The 12868-nt window shown below is 37.9% G+C and overlaps 1 protein-coding gene across 1 annotated transcript in view; it reads right to left on the reverse strand.

The window, feature by feature from the left end:
* The window catches only part of POLR2B (polymerase (RNA) II (DNA directed) polypeptide B, 140kDa), a 49399-nt gene that overhangs the window by 5638 nt on the left and 30893 nt on the right, over positions 1 to 12868 (reverse strand). The window contains exons 14-23 of the mRNA XM_011937167.1: positions 10211 to 10365; positions 8647 to 8845; positions 8163 to 8331; positions 4873 to 4969; positions 3646 to 3740; positions 2314 to 2564; positions 2147 to 2236; positions 1787 to 1894; positions 887 to 1000; positions 353 to 513 (exon numbers count right to left, since the gene is read on the reverse strand). Coding sequence (XP_011792557.1) covers positions 353 to 513; positions 887 to 1000; positions 1787 to 1894; positions 2147 to 2236; positions 2314 to 2564; positions 3646 to 3740; positions 4873 to 4969; positions 8163 to 8331; positions 8647 to 8845; positions 10211 to 10365 — 1439 coding nt within the window. The remainder of the gene's footprint in view (positions 1 to 352; positions 514 to 886; positions 1001 to 1786; positions 1895 to 2146; positions 2237 to 2313; positions 2565 to 3645; positions 3741 to 4872; positions 4970 to 8162; positions 8332 to 8646; positions 8846 to 10210; positions 10366 to 12868) is intronic.

A 12868-nucleotide genomic window follows, 5' to 3' on the forward strand; every position in this document is an offset into this window, starting at 1 on the left:
GATAGAGGTGAATGCAACAAGACTGGCCATCAGTCGATAATTGTTGAAATGGGGATAACGGCACACAGGCATTCATTATACCACTATCTCCATTTCAAGGCTGCAGAGAGCCATGGTCATGCCACTGCACTCCAGCCTGGGTGACAGAGTGAGACTCTGCCTTTAAAATATGATAATATCAAAGGTTAGAAGGATAGAGGTGAATGCAACAAGACTGGCCATCAGTCGATAATTGTTGAAATGGGGATAACGGCACACAGGCATTCATTATACCACTATCTCCATTTTGGTGTGCTGACATTTTTCATAATGTAAGGTTAATTAATAATAACAATGATGATACAGTTCTTACCGAGATCTACCCTCCATGGGCTGTCTATTGAGGATCTGAATAGGTCCCCTAGCACGAGAGTGAATCTTATCATCCACCATATGCTTCAATCGCTGGTAATAAGTGGGGCCAATAAATATTTGTGATGTGATTTTTCGACCAGTGAACCCATTGTACAGGACCTGCAACAAACACAGATTTTGAAGTGTAGACCTAAAAATTAAACAACGTCAAAGAAAATATGTGCATATATTGTGTAACTCCATTTATATAAAAAAGCACAGAACTAATCTAAAATGTTAGCAATTAAGAGAGTAGTTAGCTTGGGGTGGGAGTGGAAAGGTAGCGACTGAAAAAGGTTCAGTCGCTGCCTTCACATTTTTAGATCTTGGTACTAGTCATGAAGCTGTGCTTACTTTGTGAAAATCCATCAAGCTGTACATCTCTATATGTGCACATATTACACTTCAATAAAAGGTTATATTGTTTCAGAATAAAACTACACACATACAAAAAAACACAAATGACAAATTACTACTATAAGAGCAAATATACCTCATTTCCTCTGAGATGATAGCCATAATCAGATAAAAGATTAGAAATCTTCTGCACATTAACAGCATCATTAAATGGAGTGGCATCACCAATTTCACCCTTGTTAGCCGATACCTTTTTTTAAAAAAAAAAAAGTACTCTTTAAAATGTTGCTTCAGTCTGTCTCCACCTAAAAGTCATATCAATAAAAATGCATTCAAAAAAATTTTAAATACTTTTAAAATTTGAAAGTATTTAGTTTAAGTATTTTAAAATTAAAAGACTTTGAACTCGAAATCTATGTTATGGAAAGCTGTGATATATTAAGGTTCGTTTTATAATCTTACACAAAATATTTAGAACAAATGAACTTGCTTAAAACAGAAAAACTCAATTGTAAGTATTCCAACAGAAGTCGATCTATGGGATCAAGTACAAAAAGACTGAGACTCGTAAGTACTTCAGACGGCTCAAGGAAATGACATTTTAATGCCCTAAAACCAAGCCATCCACATGTTAGACTATTGCCACTTTACCTTAAAAGAATACTTAAAAATAGAAAACCTCCACCAAAAGATGCATGTAGAGCTGATAATAGAACTATAAAATTATTAAGTTCACATTGAACTCTCCATCAATAAATTAACTCTTCATCTATAGAAAAGAACCAGTCAAAAGGAAAACCATATACGTAAGTATTAGTTGAATGTAGTATATCTCACAAAAATCCTGACTTGTGCATAACTGCAAATTGCCCAAAAAAAAAAAAAAAGCAGAATCATAATCAATTTGAAAGCAGAAAAGTAAATCTCACACTAGCTTTTTACAAAATACTCTGGCTCAAATTTGAGAGCAATCACCTATCAGAGTTTTAGAAGAAGTATCAGCTTAGAATCTATATTTTTGAAGAACATCTCTTACCTTCCCTTGAAGGCATTCAATTAAGTGACCAATAGTCATACGAGAAGGGATGGCATGGGGATTGATGATGATATCAGGGGTGATGCCTTCACAGGTAAAAGGCATATCCTATAAAGAAAAATTTTAAAAGGGACTTAAAGATACATATACTAAACTAGAACTGACACCCCCTCCCAAATGAATTTCTGTATGTCCCATATTCTGTTTCAACATGGTATGTTCATATACTTATTCAACAATAAAATCAAAAAGTTCAATCTGTATCATCTTCGAGCTCTTAAGTTAAAGCAAATTTTGATTTAAAAAAAAAATGTTTAACGAAACTGTGGTCTGGGCGTGAGGGAGATCAAAGATACCTACCTCTTGTCTATACTGAATACCACAAGTACCCTTTTGACCATGTCGACTAGCAAATTTGTCTCCAATCTGTGGAATCCTAACAGAGCGTACCTAAATTAATACAAAAATAAGTTAGGTGGATCTGGTTTACTTTAGAAGACTAGCTACATGAACAAAGTTGTACTCACCCTTATTTTACAAAATTTATATCCTTCCTGGTTGAGAGTTACCATAACCTGATCCACAATGCCTGTCTCGCTAGTTCTCAGAAAAGTGCTACAGTCTCTCTTGGTATAGCGTCTATTAGTGCTCTCCAATTCATCTTCATTTTCAGGCAAGGTGACTGTTTTGCCTATAATAACATCATCTCCTGATACACGAACCCCTGGAGCTATCAAACCATCATCATCCAGTTTGTCATAAATGGCATGCCTCATGCCTGTGAGGAAATAGACATGGAATGTCACATAATCCCCAACAAAGATTAAAAACCACATACATGAATCAGTTCCAAGTCAGAGAGAAGGCCACAGGAATTTCTATACCATGAATCATACCCTTATTCCAAATATTACAAACTATTCTGAATTCTGTAATACCACAGTCCACACAGGAAAAAAAGAAAAAAAAAAAAAGTCTATGAAGAAAAAGAACATTGGAATCAGCATTGGGAAAGCAGATTCTTCCATGACAGACATTTATCAAGTGACTCTGGATATGTTTTTTGCCATCTTCTGATTTCTATATTATAAGAGGAAGAATATCTCTGCCATCAGTGGGTACAAGAGAAAAAATTTTTTAATTAAAAAGAGAATATCTATAGATTCCCTCTGCATACATCCTCCCACAGAAATTGTGGATTTCATCTTAACTCAATCTTAACTCCACTGGACATCAATTCACTACTACACAGAACCACCCAATGGAAGGTGAGTAACAGGAAGATGGCAAAGGAAACAAAATACATTTTACTTCATGCAATGCTATTCAGAGTCAAAACTGTAGCAGAAATGTTGCATTTTCCTGGAACATCCCATCCATCCCACTGCATAAGTAGTTTTTAAGTGTCTGTCAAAATAAATAACTAGAAAATAAGTTTGAGTTTTCTACAACAAACAAATGCTAGGTATCCTCTTTTCACTGGTTATTTTTTAAATGTTTACAAATAATGTGGCTGAAGAAATATGATCACACCATAATTTGGAAAGGAAGGGGGACAGGCGTGAAGTGTGTCCCCAGAAATTACATGACCTCTCTGATTTCCTAAACTGCCTCCTCAATGCAGGACCTACCAGGAAGGAAGGTCTGTAGCAAGCTCACTCCTAGGTGCAAAGACTTTTATCAAACACACATATTTTCTTAGATGTGAACTCTAAGAATAACATGAAAACTTTCATTGCACAAAAAAAAGGGGAAGGGTATGGGGGCAGGCGCAGGCTGACACAACCCATCAAAATCACTTAGGAAAACCACAGTAAGTTAACTTTGGATTCCATCATTTAAATGTTAGCGTCACTTACCCTGGCATGTTTCACGTGTAGGCTTCTCAAAAACTTCTTCTTGATCAAATCCTTTTTTAGACTCCTGTTCTTTGTATGAGCGATAGAAAACAGACCTAAAAACACATGGTTCTAAAGGTAAAGTCTATTTTGTAACGCTGAGACTATACCAACAATTTCTCATTTACTTGAAATTTGGGAGACAATTTAAACTATGAATCTGGGACAAGAGTAACTGCATTAAGGGTTGGAGTTAAACTCTAAATCTTATCACAAGTTATACACATGTAGCATCTGACCCATAACCTTAACCACCTAGAATTATATGTCAAAATGGAAAAGACCCAGGGTCAATGAGTCCAACCTCCTACACAATTTAAGAATCCATTACATAATAACCCTGAAAGATGGTCATCTAGGTTCTACTCAAACACTTCCAGTGAGAAGTTTTTACAGTGGCTGAGCATGGTGGCTCACGCCTGTAATCCTAGCACTTTGGGAGGCCAAGGTGGGTGGATCATCTGAAGTCAGGAGTTCGAGACCAGCCTGGCCAACATGGTCTCTGCTAAAAGTACCAAAAAAAAAAAAAACAGCTGGGTGTGGTGGTGCAAGCCTGTAATCCCAGGTACCTGGGAAAATGAGGCAGGAGAATCTCTTGAAACCTGGGAGGCAGAGATTGCAGTGAGCCAAGATTGCACCACTGCATTCCAGCCTTGGCAACAGCGAGTTCTGTCTCAAAAAAAAGAGAAGTTTTTACATTAAGCCATAATATGTATCCTCTGAGTTCTAGTGCTATCCTTTGAAACTACATAGAAAAAGGAAAATCCATTCCCCTCTACTAAATTCCCAGTTTTTAAAACAATCTTTATATGCCTTGAATTTGAGGTCTGTTTGTCAATAGGACAATCAAGCTGAAGCATAATGGAAAAAAAGAGTGAAAAGAAAACACACCATAATTTTAACAGTAGTTATCTATGGATTCTAAGGTATTTTTATTTCTTCTTTAGACATTTCTATATTATCTAAATGCAAATGTATATTTCCTTACCAAAAGAAAGGCTCAAAATACTAGCATTTGAAATTCCTGAGAGATATAAGAAGTAGTATCTTCAGTTGTTTGTTACCATCAGCCAGGCCTTCTGCTTTCTGGAGTAGTGCACAGTTAAACTGTATTTTAAGAACTTTTTCTGAATAAAATATTAGTGTTTCCACTGTATCTGTGTTTTGACAAATTTACAAAATACAAACCTGAAGAAGCCACGGTCTACAGCTGAACGATTCATGATAACAGAGTCTTCCTGATTATATCCAGTGTATGATGCAATGGCCACAATTGAGTTGATGCCTGCAGTGAATTTAAAAGCACACGTTTAGGGAAAAAAAAAAGCATACATTAAAACATCACCTGGAAAACAGGAAAACTGCCCTTTCTTTAAATCAACTTTAATTAAATCATATTTGCCATAAATGCTTGGGTGTTTGTTGTCATGGTAACTGCCAAAGTCTATTCCTCCTAGAATAGCAATCTGTGAGGCAACCACTCTGATGGCTAAATATCTCATACAAGCAAATCCTAAGACTAGTCACTCCCAATGTATCCATTCTCATAGTAGGAGTCACCTCCTACTTAGAAAGTGCCTCCCCAAACCAAGTTTCATCATCCTCACAGCAACTCTGTGCCACAAACAAAATAAGCATTATTATTCTCATGAATCAGAAGAGTGAATTAATAATCTACCCATGATCTCAAAATTAATAAGCAAGAGGCTCAAGCCCCAGCTCCTTGTCTCCCGATTTCTGGTTTTAGGTTTGAAACTGGTACTACCCTATTTCCCTCTCCTGGTACCACCAAAAAATTATCATATCTTTCCCACCACAATGAAATTCTTAGTTGCTGCTGCCAAAACACTGTTTGATGAGCCCATAAAATAACTGGATATTCAACTCTTGCCTATAATCCCGGCACTTTGGGAGGCCGAGGCAGGTGGATCACAAGGTCAAGAGATCAAGACCATCCTGGCCAACATGGTGAAACCCCACCTCAACTAAAAATACAAAAATTAGCTAGGCATGGTGGCATGTGCCTGTAGTCCCAGCTACTCGGGAGGCTCAGACAGGAGAACCCCTTAAACCCGGGAGGTGGAGGATGCAGTAAGCTGAGATCACACCACTGTACTCCAGCCTGGTAGCAGAGCGAGAATCTGTCTCGAAAATAACATAACATAACATAACATAACATAACATAACATAACATAACATAAAATAACTTGATATTCTTAAAGTGGATATCATCATGAGGAAACAATAGTCAAACCTAAATTGAGACACAATGCAAAATAACTTTCCTGAACTCTTCACAAATGTCAAGGTCATGAAAGACAAGGAAAGACTAAGAAACTGTTCTAGATTAAGGAAACTAAAGAAACATGTAATTAAATGCAATGCACAATCCTAGATTAGCTCCTAGACCCACTAAAGACATCGTTAGGTTTGAATACAATAAAAATTGCTTTCCTTAAAAAAAAAAAAATCATTAGGACAACTGGCAAAATTTGAATTGAGGACTTCTGACTATATGGATAGCAATGTTATCCTGATTTGATGGCTACACTACAGAGAAGGTCCTTGTTCTCAGGAAACACATACCGAAGAAGGAAACACATGCTTCATGCCTGCAACTTACTCTCATGTGGTTCAGGAGAAGAAATAAAAAGGGAGAGAATAATAGAGCAAATGTGGTAAAATGTTAAAAGTTTTTTTAAAGATGGTATGATGGATTGGCTGTAGTGGCTTACATCTGTAATCCTGGTACTTTGGGATGCTGAGGCGGGAAAAATCACTTGAGCCCAGAAGTCTGAGACCAGCCTGCGCAACAAAGCAGACCCTATCTCTACAAAAAAAAAAGAACTTCAAAATAAAGATGCCATGATGAAGTCAGGAATAACAGAACTGCAGTCCTGCCAGCCATGACTTTCCACTTACGCCAGTACCAAATGAACATTTGCTTTCCAACCTAGTCCTTCAGTATATGTATTTTCTTCTCTAGCCATAAAGAAACTGTATTATCTAAATGTTGGAGAAAACACAGCACTGCAAGCACAGCCCAAAGATACGTGCATACTGTGTAGACAACCTAACAGATTTTGCTTTTCTAGACAAGAGGAACCCCTTGTGGAGGATTTTGAAAGTAATTTTAACCTATGAGAATTTGCTATCAAAATGTTAGAGCCCCATTACAGTACAATAAAGATGAACTTTACTAACAAATAACAAATGTTACCCACATTCAAAGTCAAAAGTCTGTTAATGCAAAAGATAACAACAGTGCCAAAGAACTCTACCATCTCCTTTAATAGTCAACACTCATACCCTTCAGATTTCTCTTCGCCATTTTACCTACCATCCAGTCTCCCTGAGATTCCCCTCCTTACCAGCTACTTCTCAAATCTTCTCTCCTGATTTCTCTTCCTGGTGTCTAAAATTGTCTGCCTCTGGCCTTTTTCTCATTCTAAATTCTCCTTAGGCAATTTCATAGTAATCTATAATTATCATTAATAAATAAAAAATTTTACATCTCTAGACTTGACTTTCTTTCAAATCATGTTTGCAACTCACTGTTGTTGGAAGTTCACGTCTTAGTGTTCTGACACTAAGACACTAAATCAAAATCAACATATCCAAAACAGAATTACTGTCTTACCTCTAAAACCTCTTTCCCCTTCTAACATGTTCCCAATCTTATTTTTCCCCCAACCTATTTATAGCACCTCTCTTTAATCACTCAAGCCAGAAACACCAACAGTATTTCCAATTCCTCTCTTCATTGTTCTACATTCAGCCATTCATCAAGCCCTATCAAGTGTATTTCAAAAGGTATCTTACCCATCATTCTTTTTCATTTCTTTAGGACCTTGCCATTTCACATTTAGACTACTGCAAAAACCCCTAAATTATCACCCTGCTAATACAGAACCTCACTGTAATCTACTCTTTATGCCACTGTCAGAATGGTATACCTAAAACAAATTTCTAATTGTATTACTTCCCTGATCCAAAAGGTTGGATGTGTCTCCATTTTCAAAATAAAATTCAACCTGTTCAGGCTCTCTCCACACTGAGACCAAGCTTTCACTCCCGTATATTTACACTTCACCCACACTAAGCTGACATGACTCCTAACTGTACCCATTTTTCATGACTTCATCCATCTGTGCCCTTGCTTAAACCACCTCTCAAATGCAAACACCCCTTCATCAATTTTGCTCCAATCTAAAATGCCACCTTCTCCACGAAACTGAATCTAGACTTCCAACAGGAATTAATCGCTTCCATCAGTCTGTGCTTCCAAAGGACTTTGTACCTCCACCATAAGACTTTCCACATAACTACCTTTTTATTATGTTCACATTTCCCACCATATTATAAATTCCGTGAGAACAGACACTATGTCACATTTATTTTTTAATCCTCCCAAGCACCCAGAAAAGTGCCTTAAACATGGCAGGATCTTAACTAACGTAGAGCAAAACTGACCATACCTGCTGGCAGCTCTCTAAATCGTAGATATTCCATAGACCGTGTAGTCACAAGTGGCTTTTGAGGATAGTAGAGAACATGGGCCAATGTATCCATGCGAACATGGAAGTTGGTGATGTAAACTCCCATAGCCTGCTTACCCATAGCAGACTGGTATGTGTTTCTAGGGGACTAAACGTAAAAATGAAAAGCAGAATCAACAAAAAGTTACTATTGCTAATGGAAAAGACTCTGACAATAAATCAGAAGAAATATGATTGGTAAAATTCCTGATTTTTTCCAAAAACAATAAGTAATAACCATTCGAAATAATCAATTACGGCTCTTAACCATGAAACACAACAGCAAGTATATCAAATGCTGATTCTGTAGGAGTTCAGAGCCTTTCATTTAAAGGCTTGTTCCCTCCAGATAAGATTAGAGTTACTTCCAATTTTTATTACTTCTCCCAATTCCTCACACCAGAAGACGAAAAGTGATACCAACCTGGTTATGATCAGGAAAGGGAATAATAGATGCACAGACACCAAGGATCATTGAGGGATGAATCTCACAGTGGGTATATGTGGAACAATAAGCTACTTCTTTCTCCTGTAAATCATCTGGAGTCATTGCAAGCATCACTGTTTCTTCTTCCAGTGTATCAATATATTCCACTACCCCACTGGCCACAAGATCCTGCCAACTAAAAAAGAATTCACTCAATTTTCTATTTCCTGAAATATTTTAACTAACTATTCCTCCTACTTAAAAGTATTCCTATATTTATATTTAAGTACAGTTTATTATATATTAAACATATAATATATATTTATATATATAGTTTAATATTATATATAACTGACCAACATAGTTACATGATTGTTGACAGTGAAAAAGGTAAGCTGCTGGAAAATAAGGCCTGGTAGAATACACACCTAACTGTTACCAGTATTTACTTGTGAAGAAGAGTATAAATTGGAGGGCAATTTTTTAAATTTATTACACTATTATTTGAATGATTTTTACATTAGTAAACATAACTATACATTCATATTGCTAAAAATATTTAAAGCAGCTTCATCTTTTCACTAAATTTCTTATATTATTCATATTACATCATATTATATGTAATATATTATATTTAGATTATATAGGTTATTTCTCCTTATTACTATTAATAGATTTTAACATATCACAAAAATTTTTTTTTTGAGACAGAGTCTTGCTCTGTTGCCCAGGCTGGTACAATCAAAGCTCACTACTCCTAGACGCAAGTGATCCTCCTTCCTCAGGTCTCCTGAGTAGCTGGACTGCAGGTGCATTCCACCACACTTGACTAATTTTTTTTATTTTTTGGAGAGATGGTAGTCTCCCTATATTGCCCAGACTGGTCTTGAACTCCTGATCTCAAGCAATCCTCCCACCTTGACCTCCCAAAGTGCTGAGATTACAGGCATGAGCCACTACACCTGGGCAATCAAAAGACTTTTAAGCTTAAACAAAATCCTATTAATTATCTTGCTTCATAATAAAAGTTAAGAAAAACAAATGTGACTCCTAACGGTACAGAGTTTTTTGGGGGCAATGAAAGTATTCTAAAACTAGATGATGGGTGCACAACCTTGCAAACATACTAAAAACCACTACTGTATACTTTTTAAAAATCATTAACTTGCCAGACGCGGTGGCTCATGCCTGTAATCCCAGCACTCTGGGAGGCTGAGGCAGGCAGATCACTTGAGACCAGGAGTTCAAGACCAGCCCGGCCAACAGGACGAAACCCTGTCTCTACTAAAAATACAAAAATTAGCTGGGTGTGGTGGCGCATGTCTGTAATCCCAGCTACTAGGGTGGTTGAGGTAGGAGAATTGCTTGAATCCAGGAGGCGGAGGTTACAGTCAGCCTAGATCGCATCACTGCACTCCAGCATGGGCGACAGAGTTGAGGTTGTGTCAAAAAAAAAAAAATTAAAATTAAATAAAATTAAATTAAAAAATGGTTAATTTTATGGTACGTAAATTCTATCTCAATTTTTAATACACACATTTTTCTCACTGCATGTTTTTACCTGTAGTTGTTATATTCTCTCTCTTTCAATTGGTCAATATGCCTCTTCTTCAAAAGTAGCTTTTGTTTTTCCACAATCAGAAGTGGTCTACAAATACGGCCTGCATCTGTATAGATCCGAATCTCCCTCTCTCGAATATCTCTGATCATAGAAACCTATATATAGAAAGAAAAAACAGTTTCATGAATTTTTATTTTCTCTTTATTAATAGGCTTAGTTAAAAATACAATATAAATCCTACTAAATTTCTGGAGCAACCAATTTATCAAGTAAAACGTGCAAATCTTAGTTTACCATTGTTTAACATATTATAAACAGGTATCATTTAAAATTTTATGAATGAAAAAATCTAACCTTGGCAATTATAAAGCTGAACAATTATATCTGGTAATAATGTCATGCAAGTTAACGTAGGAAATATTTTTTCAATACCACAAACACTAGTACATGACAATTTCTTATTTTGGCTCTTTGCTGATGACATATATCTCACCCTATAACCTTTCAAAAACCAGGCCTATGTCACTATGCTTTGACCATACTTTCCCAGTCATTAGCCTGACTTCTCACACACACCTATCAGATGTAAGCCTGACTACTCACACCCACCATCAGACAAATGGCTTACAGTCTAGCTATCTAACACAGTGGATAGCCACATGTGACTACTGAGCACTTGAAATGTGGCCATTCTGAACTGAGATGTGCTGTTAAGTATAAACCACATAATGGATTTGACAGACAGCACCAAAACAGAAAAAAAAGAATGTAAAATGGTTTATTAATAATTTTTATATTAATAGAATGTTGATATAATACTTTGGGATGTATCAAGTCAAATAAAATATGCTATTAAAGACCAGGTGCAATGGCTCATGCCTGTAATCCCAACACTTTGGGAGGCCAATGTGGGCAGATCACCTGAGGTCAGGAGTTTGAGACCAGTCTGGCAAACTTGGTGAAATCCTGTCTCTACTAAAAATACAAAAATTATCTGGGTGTGGTGGCACGCGGCTGTAATCCCAGCTCCTCAGGAGGCTGAGGTAGAAGAACCACTTGAACCCGGGAGGCAGAGGTTGCAGTGAGCCGATATCATGCCACTGCACTCCAACCTGAGCAACAGAGTAAGACCCTGTCTCAAAAAACAAAACAAAACAACAAAACATCAAGTTTTTCTCCAAAATGAAAGAGTCAAAAGACAAGAAAGAGAAAAATGTTCCAAGTTCCTAGTCTACTGCCTGTCCTTAGAAAGTAATTTAAGGAGAAAACACTGTGAGCAAAAATATCATGAGTAGTATTCTAAAGTCCAAGAAAGATTCTGCTTTCAAATGCATTGCCTTAAGTTCTTAGAAAACTAACGTTCCTGACAGAATATAGCTCTATGGTCTTTTTTTTAAAAATATAAACAGGGTCTTGATACATTGCCCCAGGCTGGTTGGTCCTAAATTCCTAGCTTTAAGCAATCCTCCCACCTCAGCCAGCCAAAGTTACGGGATTACAGGCATGAGCCACCACACCCGACCACTCTACCTCACCCACTAGGTGTTTTTGTAAACACAGTTTTATTAGTTTATGTATTACCTACGGCTGGTTCTCACTACAACAGCAGAGCTAAATACATAACACATACTGTATGATGAACAAAATCTGGGTGTGGTGGCGCACACCTTGTGGTCTCAGCCACTTAGGAGACTGAGGTGGGAGGATTGCTTGGGCCCAGAAGGTAGAGGCTGCAATGAACCATAATTGTGCGACTGCATTCCAGCCTGGGTGACAGAGGAAGATCCTGTCTCAAAAAAAAAAAAAAAAAAAAAAAAAATACAGCCAACCTACTGCATAGCTCCCAACACTTTGGGAAGCCAAGGCAGGAAGGACTGCATGAGTCCAGCAGTTCAAGACCAGCCGGGCAACATAGTGAGACCCCACCTCTATTAAAAAATACAGAGATAGAGAGAGAGAGAAAGAGACATTTTTTTGAGCTTTCTCTTAGCCTTGCCTGCCCTCAAGAGAATCACTCTCTTCCTGCCTTCAAGCTGTAAATAAGCCTGGGTCAAAATCTAGGGCCAGGCTGGGCTCAGTGGCTCACATCTGTTATCCCAGCACTTTGGGAGGCCAAGGCAGGCAGATGGCTTGAGCCCAAGAGTTCAAGACCAGCCTGGCCAACTATGGCAAAACCCCATCTCAACCAAAAATACAAAAATTGGCTGGGCACGGTGGCTCACGTCTGTAATCCAAGCACTTTGGGAGGCTGAGGCAGGCGGATCACCTGAGGTCAGGAGTTCAAGACAAGGCTGGCCAACATGGAGAAACCCAGCCTCTACTAAAAATACAAAATTAGCCAGGCATGGTGGCAGGCACCTGTAATCCTAGCTACTCAGGAGGCTGAGGCAGGAATTGCCTGAACCTGGGAGGCAGAGGCTGCAGTGAGCTGAGATCATGCCAGTGCACTCCAGCCTGAGCGAGAGAGCGAGACGCTCTCTCAAAAAAATAAAAATAGAAATACAAAAATTAGCCGGGCATGGTGGTACACGTCTGTAATCCCAGCTATTCAGGAGGCTGAGGCATAAGAATTTCTTGAACCTGGGAGACAGAGGTTGCAGTGAGCTAAGATCGCAACACTGCACTCCAGCCTGGGCAACAGAGCCAGACTCTGTCCCC

The sequence above is a fragment of the Colobus angolensis genome, unplaced genomic scaffold (assembly GCF_000951035.1).
Source record: "Colobus angolensis palliatus isolate OR3802 unplaced genomic scaffold, Cang.pa_1.0 Scaffold100, whole genome shotgun sequence".
Lineage (NCBI taxonomy): Eukaryota > Metazoa > Chordata > Mammalia > Primates > Cercopithecidae > Colobus > Colobus angolensis.